The 17,397-nt window shown below is 43.7% G+C and overlaps 1 protein-coding gene across 3 annotated transcripts in view; it reads right to left on the bottom strand.

Moving 5' to 3' along the window:
- Positions 1-874: 874 nt before the first annotated feature.
- Positions 875-17,397, bottom strand: part of phf20l1 (PHD finger protein 20 like 1) — a 33,768-nt gene continuing 17,245 nt past the window's right edge. For 2 of the 3 annotated variants that reach the window (XM_084053824.1, XM_084053826.1), the window contains exons 13-22: positions 15,966-16,019; positions 15,684-15,779; positions 14,758-14,913; positions 12,618-12,811; positions 12,160-12,259; positions 10,666-10,861; positions 9,014-9,356; positions 6,479-6,612; positions 5,692-5,795; positions 875-3,525 (exon numbers count right to left, since the gene is read on the bottom strand). In XM_084053824.1, coding sequence (XP_083909950.1) covers positions 3,383-3,525; positions 5,692-5,795; positions 6,479-6,612; positions 9,014-9,356; positions 10,666-10,861; positions 12,160-12,259; positions 12,618-12,811; positions 14,758-14,913; positions 15,684-15,779; positions 15,966-16,019 — 1,520 coding nt within the window. In that variant the 3' untranslated portion in view covers positions 875-3,382. The remainder of the gene's footprint in view (positions 3,526-5,691; positions 5,796-6,478; positions 6,613-9,013; positions 9,357-10,665; positions 10,862-12,159; positions 12,260-12,617; positions 12,812-14,757; positions 14,914-15,683; positions 15,780-15,965; positions 16,020-17,397) is intronic. The other variant, XM_084053825.1, reaches the window with a different exon arrangement.

Genomic DNA, 17,397 nt, shown 5'->3' with positions numbered 1-17,397 from the left:
GTTCACCTGAACAACTTAATAAACACATTATTACCGTAAAGCAGACAAGATGGGATCAAAATCAAACACCACCAGGATGTGTGCACTGAGCAGTTCCGTGTTGTCTCTGGGTCAACAACAGTACTTTGCGGTATTTCAATATATAACTTCCATGCGAACGCTCATCAAAGGCAATCAATCAATCACATTGTGACACATCAAGCACCTGACTAGTTCTGTGGAAGACGGTTCTGGCGAACACATCTCATCTGACGGCTAATGCTGAGTTCACACTGGCAGCTACAAATATACAGTACTAGGCTACCATTATTTTTCAGTGGAAGCCAGCGACGTGAAGATAGAAAGATAGCCTCGCAAGCCAGGCTCTGTTGCAAGATGTTTTTTAACAGTGGTGGAATGTAATTAAGTATATTTACTCAAGTACTCAAGCACTATTTTGAGGTAGTACTTGATTATTTTTCTAATATTTTTTTCCATTTCAATTTGTTTATACTTCTATTGTCCTTTTTACTCCACTACAATTGACGGCTTTTGTTACTAGTTACTTATTAATACAACATATACATTAACTGATTAATGATATTTAACGTCTGTCAGGTGTAAACCTCATATGTCCAAAACTGTTACTTTTCAGGATTCAAATAAAAACAATTGGCAAAAATAGCAGATCTACAAGCTCAAAACGAGTCACGTTTCAAGCTTGTAAATGTTGATACTTTTGTGTGACGCTGTGTAGTGTGATCAAGCAGGGCATTAATTTACGAAAAACAACAACAATTACAACAGGTTAAGCTATCCAGCATCACAAAGTAATTAACATTCTATTCTATTCCTCCCTACCACGTGTCCTGGACAGAGAAGACAAGACGCCGCATTATCCAGAATACTTTTATTGGTCTCATGTGCATGTAGGAAATCTCATAAGAATGACCTTTAAATAAAACGCAATGTACAGCTGTATATGTAATATTGAAAAAAAAAAAAAAAAAGTTTATACAAGGTGTCAAAATACTAAATGAACATGTTAATTTCTCTCTTCAGGTTCATTTTATTCTGTTTGTTAACCAAGAGTTTATCTTTCCCACTTTTAACTCTTTTAACTTTAGAAAACTGTACAAACGTAAATCTACAGCCTGCGCGGCATCACTCGCTCTATCTCACACATACACACATACATACTGTACAGGGGGCGGGGCTGTCACGCTGAATTGTGTGTGTGTGTGTGTGTGTGTGTGTGTACAGTACACATACACATAACCATCTATGCATCGGCCTGTTGGTGTGTGCATGTGTGCACGTACATGCGTGTGCGCACATGATGTGTGAGTATCAGTCATGTGGGTGTCCACTTCAAATCGGTCTAGAGAACAACAGCCATCTCTCTGTTGGTTGCTCCGTGCGCGTTATGATCCGTTATGATCTGTAATAATCACAGATCTCCAACTTTGAAAACATTGTCAAAAATTATAATTTAAGTAACTTACTGGACGTACACACGTACAATGAGATTGGATTTCTCATATATTCAATACTTCTCTTGCTGCATCGTGTAAGGCTTTTGATTGTGTAGCATTTGTTTGGTTTGTTCTCCTTGTTATTTGCCACGTCAGAAGATTAAACCATCGCAGGGACAGTGGTGGTTTACAGTACCATATCGTCTCGTCACAGGTTTGAGTCTCATCGTGTGGGGTGTAAATGGCTTGGGGGGGGGGGGGGGGGGTTAGGCTGGGCTTAGACTAAACTTGCTTGAGATTTGGGTTTTAAGGTTATCCAACGACTCGCCTGAATACATTCAACTATAGGCATCATCATCAACCATGTGAACTCACGTGAGGAGCGCCTGATCTTAAGCCATTAAAGGAGAATTTTGGACTAAGGTTCTCTTACCTTTTCTATGATATCTTAGGATGAATGGCGCAGTAGAAAAATGTCATAACTCCATCCCGGGTCCTGCCACAGCTTAAAACGTGCGCGGGTAGGCCTTGCGCTAGATCGCATATTTTAATAGCTTTTTTTTTTATTTGACGTTCCTAGTGACAAAACAAACACTATGCAACCAAAAAAACAAACAAACAGAAGTCTCGTTAGATGAGATTGAAATCTCGAGATTTCAATCTCGTCTAGCGAGACTTCTGTTGTTGTTTTTTTGACTGTTCTGTCACTATGAAGGTCAGATCTCACAAAAAAAATAAAAAAATAAAAATACGCGATCTAACGCTAGGCCTATCCGCGCACGTTTTAAGCTATGGCGGACCTGGGATGGAGTTATGAAATGTTTCTACTGTACCAGTCATCCTAAGATATCTTATCATAGAAAAGGTAAGAAAACCTTAGTCCAAAATTCTCCTTTAAGACCGGGAACGCATCTGTGTCATTTTTTGATTTCTTTAGGCTATTCAAAAATAGCAGTTATACAAGCTGTGCTATGAGATTCTATATCTGCTATTTTTGAATAGCCAAAGAAATCTAAAGTGACACCGATGCGTTCCAGGTCTTAATGGGTTAAGCCTCATTTATAAATTAAGCTTTACATTCCACCTTACTTTAAGCCGGGGATCTTTGCCAATTTGAACATTTTTTTGTTGTTTGTTTCTGTTTCAAAAATAGCCGATCTACAAGCTCACAAAGTGTCGCATTGGGACGTGTTGTGAGCACAGCCTGTAGATCGACTATTTTGGCTACTTTTGAAACAGAGCTTAGATGTTTAACCAGAATCCTACCGTTCTATTGTTGAGGAGGACATACTAGTATGATAATGTGGTTGCTTACTTGCTTTATTGTCATGAGTACATGCAGGCATAGTGTATGTACATAGAAAAGTGGATTGCTCTGATATTATTTAACAAGAAGAGAACAGTTAAGACAAGACAAATGAACGCCAGAGCCTCGTCGCCACAGGATGGCGCCATCTTCACACTGCAAAATCTGACATAACACCTCCCGTAACATCTCGTTTTAACCACCTCCCTGTATACTCAACTGACCGGGATCTATCCTCGGGCCCCTCCTTTTTTTCCTCCCCTCTACACCAAATATCTTTGCTGAAAATAGCCAATTGGCTATTTACGCAGAATCGTTCCCCCGTTTTGGCTGAGTGTTCGCCTATTATGACATGCCCAGAATAAGAGACGCAAGGGTTCATGTGGTTATGTCGTTAAACAGAGTTCTTCCAGCACCTACGTAGTGAACACAAAGGGAAGTGTTTCCGCATCCTCCTCACAAATAGAAAGACAGTATTCAGGTTAAAAATCGATGAAGCCGCTCTTTAAATAACACAATCTAAAGGCTAGTGGGTCTGACAGTTTGTCACTGTGTGTGTGTGTGTGTGTGTGTGTGTGTGTGTGTGTGTGTGTGTGTGTGTGTGTGTGCGCGCGCGAGCGTGTCAGACAGAGCAGAGTGTACTAATATGCTGCAGCTTGCTAAGGTCCGCCAGAAGCTGTTTGATTGACAGCTTGAGCTGCGGGAGGCGGGCCAAAGGGTCCGGCGGTTCTAGGCCTCCTGATAAGTCCAGCCAGGATTCTAGAACTGCCAATGAGAGGGAAGGAGGAGCGTGATGTCACCACATGAGTATCAATGCCACATTATTAATGTCATTACTATAAATATTACCAGCTGACAAAATGCCGGATGGAAAACCAAAGCCATGACTTATACTTTGTCGTAAGGAAATAGCCGTTCTACAAGCTTGATCAGCTGTTTTCAGACTAGAAATGGACCCTTCGCTAAACCCCACCCCAAAATCGATTGTCCAATGCCAGTTTAGCAACCGTTGTTAGCCTGGCATAGGTCTGGCAAGCTTTCGTCACCTGCCATAGATGTCACTGTTATATCGCCCGCACACACAGAATAATTTGCAACATAATGGCAAGAATAGGAATACCACGATAACGTAATGGTGACTATGAACCACGTACCCAACCCCGTTGGAGGCTGCTTTTCCCAAGCTGAAATCTGACTGCACTTAAACTGCAAGGCTTCATGGCTGTGTTGTTGAACATGTACACAGCTTAACGTCAGGAAAGTTACACGACTCACTCGCCCAGGTGGTGTCAATAATAGGCTACTAATCACCGTAATCGTAACAAAATTCAGAATCACAGCGCTGCCTGTTTTGGATTCCGCACGTTATAGTATATTAATTCATTTGTTCGTCTATTTATTAACTGCTACTGCAGTCTTTACCTTGCGGTACATGAAAACTCCTGTTACAGTCATGGATCAACTTCAACTTGGTGTTTGCACTTTCTCCATTTACGGTCCGTACATCTATATAAACGTTCAGATTTTAAATTTAAAGTGCTTACCCCATGGCCACGGATGTTACAATTATGCACGGGACTCTCAAAAGTACCCGTATATTCTGTATTGTTCAATGAAAAGCATTTTAATCCGATCAGTGGCCATTTTCTCATAATGTATTCCAGTGCAATACACCTACCAACCGATAGGGTCACTCAGTTGAAAGCACATTTAGAAAATGGCCACCGATCAGATTAAAATGCTTTTTATTGAACAATACGGATGATACGGGTACTTCTGAGAGCCCGTATATACACGTAACATTATATAACGTTATATTTGAAATATGAACGTTTATGTAGATGTACGGGCCATAAATGGAGAAAGTGCAAACACCAGGTTGAAGTTCATCCATGACGGTCGTGACAGTCGACCGTCGTGTATCCATGGCTATTACTCCCTCTAACATTTCCCATGTTTTTAGTTTATTGAAATAATGTCATGCACATTTGTCCAGTGCATAGCCTACTGCAGGCCTTGTTGACTAGATTTAGAAGAGATTTTGAAGCTCTTGCTCCTGAAATGATCGATTATTTTTAAGGGGAAAAGCCATCATTTAACATGCAAGTCAATGGGTGAGAAGCAGAGATTGCCGGGCGCTGCCAGGCCTGGGTATGACTAACTTCGCACCACCAGTCACAGAGTGGAGTGGGTGGGGCTTAGCGAAGGGTCCATTAACCCACTAGAAAGAACTGTTCCTGCTCACGCCATACTGACGTCCTTGATAAGAAGTCCCACATGGCTTCATGTTGGCCTCTCCGTTGACTATCAGTATAAAATTGAAGTTTTAAAACGTTAAAAGTTTCAAAAAAAAGTATAAAACATTTCAAAGCATTTTACGAGACGGCCACAATTCCCAAGGAAGCTGACCATTTTTAAGTCTGAATGAAGTTTCTAGGTGAAACAGGGTCCAAAGGTTTGTAGGTGAACTAGGTTCACCTAAGATTTTTGGGAGAATAAATAAATATAATAATAAAAAGGGGGAAACATCATTCGTGGGCTCTTCCCAGCGAGCACACTGCAACATTCACGTCAACATTCCCATAGCAGGGAGGGGACCTTTTTTATTTTTTTTGTATTCATTAGTATCTTTAGTATCGTTTTCAACAATTCACTATGTCGTGACATATGCTTAGTTTTTTATACTTTTCACTTTGTTTATTTACTTTTTTACTTTGCTTTGTCTGTATGGACCAGTATGATGTTTTTCTCAGGGGAAAAAAATCTAAACAAAAAATGATATGATGGAACGATGTTCTTCCTCTGTCTAACTGTCTGAAAATGCTAAATAAACACAAAGGTTACAAAAAAAAAAAACATTCCCATAACAAAATCAACCATTATATTAATTTCATCACATGTATTCTTGAAGCACTTTTGACATCTTCTTACCATCCAGTTCTTTCTCTATGTAGTCCATTCTGGAAGCCAGTTGGTTCTGAACGTCCTCGATGTGGGTGAGCAGGTTCATCTGCCACTGGACACACGTTCGGGTCCTGAAACACCACAGACCAGTTTAAACTTTAACTAAAGTTTGTTGATTACCTTTGATGCAATAATGGTCTTTTTTCTTTTCTTTCTTTTTGAGGTATCAAAACGGTCTTAAAGGTCCTTATAATTGTCACTTCACTGTCAACCCTTCACCTGACCCCAGTGTTGATTTTGACAGCAAATTTTGATTTAGTTTTAGTCATAGTCTTTTGAAAAAAAATCCATTCAGTTTTAGTCATATTTTAGTCATCTGAAATCAACTAAATCAACAGTTGATAAAGTCGACTAAAATGTATTTTGGCGGTGCCTTGATGGCGTTGTAAGGCCTGATTTTACACTTGGTCCCATGCTGAAAATAGCCGATCTACAGCCGATCTCTTGTAGATCTGCTATTTTCAGAGCGCAACACCCGAGAGCAACCAACCTTTTAGTTCTACTGGATCTCTTCTCCACTCGTCCCTCACTAACATTTTAGTCTAGTTTTTATTTGTTGACGAAATTGTCAATATATTTAGTCTCAGTTTTAGTCATCATAGCTTAATTTTTATCCAGTTTTTGTTTAGTTTTCGTCACTGAAAAAAAGGTAGTCGACGAACACTTTTCGTCATAGTTTTAGTCGACGAAATCAACACTGCTCTGATCCACAGGTTGAGAACCCCTGATTCTAGGGGAGCGTACTGTACTGTACCTGGCTCTGGCTTGTTGCTCCGCCTGTGACAGCCTCGCTGGACTGACGGACGTTCTGGAAGGTTCTACTGGACCTCCTGGTGTCTCACCAGCTTCCACAGAGTTTGGACACGGAACAGCCACTGTGGTCTGCTGCTGCACACACACACACACACACACACACACACACACACACACACACACACACACACACACACACACACACACACACACACACACACACACACACACACACACTATTGAAAATATGACAAACCCTGTATACTTTGTTGACCAAAGTCCCCCAGGAGTCTATACTAAGCCCCACCCTCCACAAGTTTTTATTTCTATTTCAGTTAACCCATGCAGACCGGGAACGCATATACTAATAGCAGATATACAAGATAGTAGAGCTGCTATAATCACATCACAGCCAAACCGATATGACGTTTGCAGCCTGTTTTAGCCGCCGATATCACAGAAGAAGAAAGAAAAACCTAAACACTATGAGGGCTCGTACGTCCGTCATCGTCGCTTATAAACACCATCCGATCGCGGATTTGAATGGATATAACATTTTTGTGACCGGTTCAAAAGGCTATAAAACTCAAATGTCTGGCAGGCTGGGTGAGTACATTATGAATACACTCTGGGGCGGTGAATGTGTTAACACAGGCGTCGTCAACGTTTTCAGGCCAAGGACCCCCTAGCTGAGAGAGAGATGAAGCAGGGACCCCCTACTCTATATTGTATAAAATTGTGTTTCAGATTTTTTTTTACTTAAGTCTGCTCTTTTTTTCCCTCTACACCTATAAGCCAAATTCCAATACCGAAAATCTCGGCCACTCGCTCACTCCCACTCGGTCACTCCGACTTCGAACCGGAAGTAGTCGCGGTCCAATTGTTCATGTGCTTCTTGGAGGAGGCGAGTGGAGTCGAGTGGAGTCGGCGAGGAGGCTCTCCACTTCCGCATTGAGCGAGGATACACTACATGAAGTGTATCCTCGACCACTCTTAACAGCTCCTCCGCGGCAGATTTCCGCATCACGTGTACACTTTTTTTTGTTTTTTTCCCCTTCTCCCGTGACGTTTACATGGTCCTCATCCTCCACATGTGCCGAAAACACCGGCCGCACCCCCCCCCCCCCTCGCCCCCGCCGCTCACTCGTTGCGCATCTCACACACACACACACACACACACACACACACAGTGTAAAGTAACTGAAAAGACCGCAACAAGCCACTGGCTTTATTGCGTTGTTGAATGATATAAAGCATAATACAATTATACATTGTAATATATTGTGCACACTTTCTGTCTCAAAAGCTGTTTCTATTCGTGCATGCCTCAATGCAGTACACGGACTACTATAAATGACTGAGACAAAGATTATGTTAACATTTTTAACTTCTAGGACGAAGAAAAAAAAAGAAAACGGGAGGAAACCGGAACGCTCGTCCTAAAACACTCTACCCCATTTTTTTCACGGGCCGAGGCCAACGGGATTAGACCTGGGGCGAGGTGTTTTAGGACGAGAGGTGCGCGAACAGCGCGATGGAGAAGAAGGACGCGCCGATATTTAATATTGTTTGTTGGTGAAACAATCATGACTGATACACATGAAAGAAGACCCTTCACAGCTAAATAGAGAATTTTACATTTTAAGAATCGGTTCAGAATTGAATGAGTACGACTATAGTTAAATGTGAACCGGTTTCTGCATCCACCGTTCTGTGCGCCCCTTGGCTGCGACGTTTCCTTTTTGCCACGCATCTACACTTCATGGAGTACATTTTTGTACTGGGGTTCTGGGGACTGTACGAGCAAAAAGAGGGACAGGTCAGGATTAAATCAATAAATGTAAGTTTTCTCATCCTGGCGCTTCATTCACTATTTCAGGAATAAATGGCTTTGCACAATAATGTAACTATAAAGATAACGATGTGGCCATCCATCCACATTGATGAATTGTCTATTCTTATATTCTGTATTATTCTATACCTGCATATTATTCTATGCATAGTATATTTTCATCCACGCCTCTGCTGCTCTGGTCCAACTGTGTGAGACGTCATAAGTGATCGCGGAATTTGCCGTCGCTTTGAAATGACGCGCTGAGTGTAGTCCGATCCTTTGAGGGCAACCACTCGACCACTCGTCCTCGCAAATAATCCTCGGCTCCTCGCAGGGGCGGGGCTTAGGCGCGAGTGGAGGAAGCGAGGAGAGTGAGCGAGTGACCGAGCTTTGGGGAATGGAATTTGGCTATAGCCTCTTTGCTTTGGCGTTGAGAGCTTGTAGATCGGCTATTTTCGGCTGATGTTCCCCTCAGAAAAGTAACTCTAGGCCAGGGTTCAAGTGGTTAATGTAAAAAAAAAACTAAATCCTATCACACAAAGATTTGGCGGACCCCTTATAGTAGCTCTGAGGACCCCCTAGGAGTCCCGGACCCCCTGTTGAAGACCCCTGTGTTAACACATTTTGCCCATGGACCCCTGGTGGGGGGGGGTCCCCGGACCCCCACTTTGAGAACCAACGATGCACAGTGTCCGGTTTTACCTGCGTGTGCTGCGTGCTACAGCCTGCAGAGTCTCCGGCTGGCCCCGTGGTGTGCAGGGAGCCCTCAGGGTTGTGCACTGGGTCGGCCGGTTTCTGGTAGCTGTGCTCACTGGTGATGTAGGTGTCTGGGAGGAGGAGGGGGGCGTCGGAGGAGGGGGCGGGCGGCGGGGGGGGGTGCAGCAGCTGGGGGAGGAGGGAGTCGAGGTGAGGAGGCGGGGGCAAAGACGACGAAAGGCAAGGGTCCAGGAAGTGCAGGCAGTCGGGCAGGCCTCCCATTGGCTGGTGCTCGTCGGAGTTGACCCAGGAGCGCGCCCAGAGCTGCAGGCTGGGACTGTGGCAGTCCCTGGAGAGCAAACAAACACACACACACACACACACACACACACGCACGCATGTTTTTATTGCTATATTTTGTGAGGACATCAACCTTTTAGGACGCCGATTTTATCAATTTAGATTTTGTTTATTTGACATTCTTAACTATAACCCTAAAACTGACAATAGCAGATCTACGAGCTTGTGCGTAGATCTGATATTTTTGGTGCGTAATCAAATATAAATAAATAAAGCAATGCCTCAACCACGTTGCATCGCAATGCGCTGTGAGCTTGTAGATCAGCTATTTTTGAAAACATTCACCAAACATGAAACATTTGAGTACTTCTACTTTGATAATAATGTAGTACTTTCACTCAAGTGAAATATTGAATGCAAGCCGTTTTCTTGTAACAGAGTATTTTTATATTGTGTGTGAGTGAGTGAGTGAGTGAGTGAGTGAGTGAGTGAGTGAGTGAGTGAGTGAGTGAGTGAGTGAGTGAGTGAGTGAGTGAGTGTGTGTGTGTGTGTGTGTGTGTTGTGTCTTAGTGTAAAATATCCATCTTCAATTCAAAGTGAGACTATGCGGGACGTGTGTGTGCGTGTGCTAATATCAGTGGTGGAAAAACAACGATGCGACGCGTTGTGAGCTTGTAGATCTGCTATTTTCAAATAGCCTATGTATGAAATAGGGCTAATGTGGTTCATGTATGTTTCATTACATCATAGTTTATATCTGCAAAGTAACTAGTAACTAAAGTTTTCAAATAAGTGTAGTGGAGTAAAAGCACAATATTTGCCTCTGAGATGTAGTGGAGTAGAAAAAGTAAAAGTATTGGAAATTGGACATGCTCAAAGTAAAGTACAAATACCTCAAAATTGTCCTTAAGTAAATGTACTTACAGATGTGCCATTTCAAAACTTCCAATGTCCTGCCATCGGCAAGACAGTACATTTTCAGGGGATTCCCAGGGCAATAAGAGGGACAAAGAAGGGCATTTAAAATGCTGAATTATTTTGATGATCACTGCTTTTATGATGCTAATTAATTTGAGCAACTGGTCAAGGACCTCTTCAAATCACCTTTCGCCTCATAATGAGTCTGACACCTTCTTCAACACACATTATTTTGTTCTCATGTATATGGATGTCTGTTGAAGGGAAAAACGGGGGTGTGTAGTGACAACTTCTTTTCAGGGGCAAAACAGTGCACTTTTAAGGGCAGAACAGGGAGGAAAAAATGCATTTTCAGGGCACTTTCAGGGAAAGAACAGTAACGTGTGAAGTTTTGTGGCACATCTGTAGTTACTTTCCACCACTGGCTTAATATGTCTTACTGTAGTATGTCCATCTTCAGGGTGAGGCCGTGCAGGACGTGTTTGAGGCTGAACAGGTCTGCCAGCAGCTGGTGGGTGGAGACTATCCTCTGGCTGTTCTGCTTGGAGTAGTTCTCCGCTAGGACGGACAGGCCGAACATGTGGCCCTTCACCAACCAATCGCGGTCGTGACGGTACTTGGCACTGCACCTTTGGCCTGTGGGACATAACGCGGACACTATATAACTTCAAGAATATAGAGTATATAACATATCTCTGCTGTCGGGCAAAAAACAGCTATGTCCTAAATATTAACTTTTCATGATATTAAAAAAAAAAAACAGGTTTTTAGAACAGCACAATACTGCCTCATCAAAGTTGGTATGGTGACTGTTTTGATGTAGGAAGTCACAGCTTAAAGCCGTTAGCTGTCACAGTAGACAGAATCACTGAAAACATTTCAGCTTCAGCAAACAGAAGCTGCTCCTTTAACACATTCCACGCCAGAGTTTAATATCATAATCAGGGGTGCACATAACTGGTGCGCAGGTGCGCATGCGCACCCAAAATAAAAAATGCGCACCACATCAGGCGACGCGAGGCGCTTTTGCGCACCAACAGCTGGGACAGGAATTTCCAAGCTTTTATTTTTTAGCAAAACTAAAAAATAAAAGCCTGGAGATCGAGGCTAGGAATTTACTTCCTGAAGCCACACTCGCACAATCACTCTAAAGCACCCGTCGGCCCCATGTACAGCCGTTAGGCACAGGGGTAGAGATATGACTCGCGTCGCCTCGCATTGCCTCGATGCGTGCACGCAGCCAGCAGCGGCTGTTAGAGGCACTCGTCACCGATGATGAACGCACCGTAATGGTGCAAAATATGCCGTGAACGTCCCAATCTGGCGGATAAAATCAGCGCAGCAGCACAGGGCACCAACCTTGGGGGCTTTATCTAACAGCGTGAGAAAAAAAAACGGCGAAAATCGGCAGAATTTAGAAGCAGAGCGTCCTTTTTTTCTCCCCCCCCCCCCCGTTGACAAAACTGTCCGGTGGGCACCGTGCTGACCGCCCCCCCCCCCCCCCCCCGTTGACAAAACTGTCCGGGCTGAACCCCCCCCCCCCCCGTTGACAAAACGGGACGGGCGCCATGCGCACCAGGTCACATGTCCAGGTGCTCTTCTGCGTACCAGACCTAAAAAGTTATGTGCACCCCTGATCATAATGTACTCGCCAGTGCCAGCGATTTATTTATTGTTTTCACATCGCCACAGACATTGCTAAATCCGTTAAAATCCGGTGGTGCTACAATGAAATGTGTCGTGGCGAACGAGGCCTACACTGTAATGTGAACCTGCGAGGAAAACAAAAACAAAAAAAAGACCACTTCGCGTAGATCTACGCGACTGGCACGCTGCGCAATTATTTAGGTTCGTGTAGATATACGCGATTGGCACTCAATGTGTGTTGAGGATGAGTCAGCGTGTGTGTGCGTGTGTGTGTGCGTGTGCGTTACCTGGAGGATCTCTGCAGATGTAACAGATGTACTGTTCTGGGATGCTGTCTTCCAGGAGACCCATGCACGCACTATGCTGCCAACACATACACTCCTCACACTACCACACACACACACACACACACACACACACACACACAGTTAGCATGAGGCAGGTCAATACTGTGGGTCAGTCAGTCATGGTGATGTTGGGGGGGCGGGGGGGGTCGAGGGCAGGGTTTCCAGATCTGCTTATTATAATTTCCCCGCAAGAGTTTATTTGAAAACCAGCTCACAACGCGTCGCGATGCGACGCGTTGTGAGCTGGTAGATCTGCTATTTTCAAATAGCTGATGTATATGTTAAAGTGCTCATGTGGCCCATAGTCGCTTCTTTTGGGCCAGTTTTCCTAGACCTGGTTGCGCTTGCTCGTTTCTCTCACAGAATCTGGCAACACCGGTCGTGCGTGGGGGTTTCACCTGGATCATGAAGCCGTTCTCCTCGTCCATCTGGCACACGCAGCGCACGATCTCCTGACTGGCCTCGCTGAGGTCCTCCTCCGGTGGGACCTCCTCCTCCTCCTCCTCCTCCTCCAGATCCAGCTCCAGTTCCTCTGTGCTGTACGGCAACGACTCTGTGGTGGAATCCTCAGGGAAATCTCCCTCTGACAGATCTGCCATAAAAACAACAACAATGATATTAATAGAACGATATTGATATATCTTCTACAAGGAACAGTCGATGCGCAAAAAAAAAAACATTACCTGCCCTGAACCTATTGTCTGAAACGCTGGCCCTTACAGAGTAGCTAAACTTATGAGCTCATGGGTGACCGCCCGACCGCGCCTTTGGAACAGAAGCTGTGGAACAGCATTCCCTTCTCTGTCAGATCTGCCTCCTCCAGGGGCGCCAACGGCCTAGTGGTTAAGGTGCATAGTATACCACATACAAGGCTCTGATACAGCCTGACAGCGAGTCGCGGGTTCGAAACCCGAGCATCTGTGTCATTTTAGATTTTAGCTTTATATAAAAGCAACAGAAGCGTTTTGAAAATTCGTTCAAAACGCCCTCATTAAGTGATCCCCTCATTACACACACAGGGGTCTTGTAGAATCGGGGGGGAAAAAGTAATTGCAGCCAGTTGAAAATAGCATGTTTTGCCAAAAAATACACTGTAAAACACAGGAGCCGAGATACAGAATATTTCCGCTATAGCCGGTTTTGGCACTCATATTAACCCATTGAGACCTGAAGCCGATTCTACATGTCTCCTAAATCTCAACAGTTTTCTGAAAAACTTATGTTTCTATATCAGTGGTGCTCAATCTTTTTCATGTCAAGGACCCCCAAAATGATATGTATTTGGCCGCGGACCCCCATCAAAATATTTTGTTCCAGGGACCCCCAAAATCAAAGCACTCGGTGCCGCGCTATGAGCTTGTAGATCTGCTATTTTTGAATAGCCAAAGTGTAAAATAATGCTTTCTTAGCTCAAATCTAAAAATGACACAGTTCCAGGTCTTAATGGGTTAACTCATTGTGTTAAAATGTCGCCTTCCCGAAATGACTACTTGTGTGTTTGGCGAGAATATGACAAACATGATGGGAGGCTGCAGTGGTTGTGGTTGTATTAACTTTATGAACGAGCTTCGTAAAGCTTTGTTACAGGCGAGACAAATATATTGTCCGTTCAACATGACAAACCTTTTTTTTATTTTTTTATAAAATAATTATCTATATCCATAGGCTCTATGCACAGCAGCCATATTGGAAATAAATTGGGCCTCTTCTTACTTCCTTCACAGGTGTTACCAATGATACTAACGAAGGCTCTGTTCCATTCTGGTCAGGGTGCTGATATCGTGCATGTTGGCTCACTAGAAACACTCCATTTTGGTTCCCAAATGGCCCCTTATGGTGGGTGTGTAACTCTGAGAGCGTACAAATGGAACCAAATGGACCCGTAAGGGTCCATTTGGTTCCATTTGTACGCTCTCAGAGTTACACACCTTGAAAATAAGACAACCACTTCGCCACACTAAATGGAACAGAGCCTTAACACATTGGCTGCCATCTTTTTTTTTTTTTCCCTACAGTAGACTGCCAGACTTTTTCAATGAGAAAAAAAAAGTACTTAGGAGCCGAGATACAGAATTTTTAAGTTTTAAGATACAAGGAAGTGGATGGGAGTCTATATCTTCGGAAAATCATATCTCCTTGGTCTTTGGGTCAAATTACAAAAAAAAAAAAAAAAAACGTATTTTGAAAAAATGTTTTTTTTTGAAAGAACGCAGATCTGCGTTCTTGGCAGCGTCGGGTCTTTTGCGCAAAAGAACGCAGATCTGCGTCCATGGCAGCCAATGTGTTAATAAGTATCATTGGTAACACCTGTGAAGGAAGTACGGAAGGGGCCCAATTCATTCCCAATATGGCTGCTGTGCATAGAGCCCATTCTGCGTCACTTTAACTTTAAAAGCAGCCGCAAACGCTTCGTGGAAACGGCACGTCGTGAGCTTGTAAAGTGAGCTATTTTCGACACGTGCCACCATCGTGCGACGAAATATGAAATGGGCTTCATACAGGAAGTGTGGTTGTTTGGGGGGGGGGGGGGGTACGTACTCTCTCCACTGAGGTCCACCTGCAGGATGGCACGGGGACAAACAAGGTGCTTAGAGGACGAGGAAGAGGCAGGCAGGGAGAAGGAGTTGCCGTGACGATGATGCAGAGACGAATGCTCCAGTAACGACAGTGACAGGTCATCGTAGTTATGGTAGCCTGGGTCAGAACAGGCAAGCACGCGCACGCACACACACACACACACACACACACACAGACATTTAGATAATAGTTGATGTTACCTATTCACTTCGTTCCTCGTGGCACATAAGGCCTCTTTTGTAATACTTAGGGCAGAGGTCTTCAACAGGGGGTCCGCGACCCCTAGGGGTCCTCCGCCAAATCTTTGTGTGATATGATTTTTTATTTTTTTAATTAACCACTTGAACCCTAAAATTCCTTTTCTCAGGGGAACCTAAGCCGAAAATAGCAGATCTACAAGCTCTCAACGCCTCGCGCTGCGAGGCGTTGAGAGCTTGTAGATCGGCTATTTTTGGCAAAGAGGCTATATAGGTGTAGAGGGAAAAAAGAGCAGACTAAGTAAAAAAAAAAACTTAATCTGAAACACAATTTTATACAATATAGAGTAGGGGGTCCCTGCTTCACCTCTCTCTCAGCTAGGGGGTCCTTGGCCTGAAAACGTTGAAGACCACTGACTTAGGGTAAACTTTGGGTCAATGCAGATGGAAAATTTCATGTATGTTTGCTGCAAAGTGTACAGTGACGAATACCCCAAAAACTAAAAAAACGAACACGGCGAGCTCACTACGTTACCAGCTGACCAACAAGTGAATTTTATTTGGTATCAATAACCAGAACATATTGGTTGGAACATTCACTGTATGTTATTGTTGTCAGTCTGTCTATGACAGCCAGTCTATGAGCTGTTTGGTGAATTGTGGGTAATGTAGTTGTAGACGAATATTTACAGTGCTGCTGCTTTGACTTTTTCTTCTTTTTCTTCTTCTTCTGTTTCAACTTGAACGGGTCTCTGTCTCTCCGATCTCTTCTGTCTTTCTTCCTCCCTGTGGACAGACAGACTCCATTAGCAATCCGACAGACGGACAAGACTCAGTCAAACTCAGACAGATGGACATGGACAGACACACACACACACACACACGGGCACAGAAAGAGAGACACACAGACACAGACACACACACACACACACACACACACACAGCCAGGTACAGACAGATACACACACAGACCTAAGCTCAGGTGCTTTGCGTCCATTTTCAGTCTCTTCTCCATCTTGATTAAACCTAGGAGGAGAGGTCAGAGGTCACACAGGTTCATCACTATCACGAGCCCTTTGACTTATGGTTTATCAACCATTCTGTGTCAGCACACAGACTATTGATTTGGTTTGTTCGACATGGTGACGTGTCAGCGTCTTCTCTCTGTGGTTTACTGGGATGGGGGGTCTGGGCAGGACGCACAGCGCTCCCAAACTGAACCTCTTCTCAACTTTAGCCACAGATTAACCCATTGAGATGCTAAATCCCAACAGTATTCTGATAAACGTATGTTTCCATATCAGTGGTGCTCAATCTTTTTCATGTCAAGGACCCCCAAAATGATATGTATTTGGCCGCGGACCCCCATCAAAATATTTTGTTCCAGGGGCCCCCCAGAAGCAAAGATTTGAGTTAAAAATGTTCGCTTTAAAAGTATATATATTCAAAGATTTGCACAAATTTTCACGATTTTTCAAAAATAGCAGATATACAAGCTCGTAGCGCGGCACTCGGTGCCGCGCTATGAGCTTGTAGATCTGCTATTTTTCAATAGCCCAAAGTGTAAAATAATGCTTTTTAGCTCAAATCTAAAAATGACACAGTTCCAGGTCTTAACGGGTTAATGTCACCCTCTGGCAAATCAAATCACTAAAGCAGTGGTTCTCAAACTTTTCTTTAATTTCATAACTCTGAAGAGTGTGCAAATGGGTCCATTCGGTTCCATTTGCACACTATCAAGAGTTACAGACCTATAAGGGTCCATTTGGACACTCCTCAAGGAACCACCGAGGATCCCTGGACCCACCCCACGTTGAGAACCAGTGCACTAGATCAGTGGTTTTCAAACCTTTTTCATGCCAAAGCTAAAAATGTTCGCTTTAAAAAAATATGTTTACAAAGATTTGCACACATTTTCAAGATTTTTCAAAAATAGCAGATCTACAAGCTCATAGCGCGGCATATGAGCTTGTATATCTGCTATTTTTGAATAGCCAAAGCTAAGTGGTTAAAATGATTATGACGCCATGTTAACCTTATTTAGCTGGGGATCTCCTGGTACTTCCCCAAGGACCACTGGTTGAAAACCACTGCACTAGAGAAATGGGGACTTTACATTCAGTGTGTATTTCCAGGCAACAACTGATTACAATGATGGAATGCGACTTGATTACGAAACACAAGCGGAGATACAATTACACCCCATGTACTTCCGTTGTCTGGCAAATAGCGACAATGGCCTATCTGCACGCTCACGATGCATCGTGTTGTAAGCTTGTAGATCTGCTATTCAAAACAAATGGAACGTCGCCAGGTTTAGGCAACTCTTAGCCTCGGTCCCAGCCTCACTCATCTGCGAAGAGAAGAGCCTGGTCACGACCTAAAGCAGCGAGTGTCTAGGAAG

This window comes from Gymnoscopelus microlampas (genome assembly GCF_963454915.1).
Source record: "Gymnoscopelus microlampas genome assembly, chromosome: 3".
In the NCBI taxonomy this organism is placed as follows: domain Eukaryota; kingdom Metazoa; phylum Chordata; class Actinopteri; order Myctophiformes; family Myctophidae; genus Gymnoscopelus; species Gymnoscopelus microlampas.
Note: the sequence above shows the minus strand (reverse complement) of the source record. Positions and strands in the feature narration are given on the sequence as shown.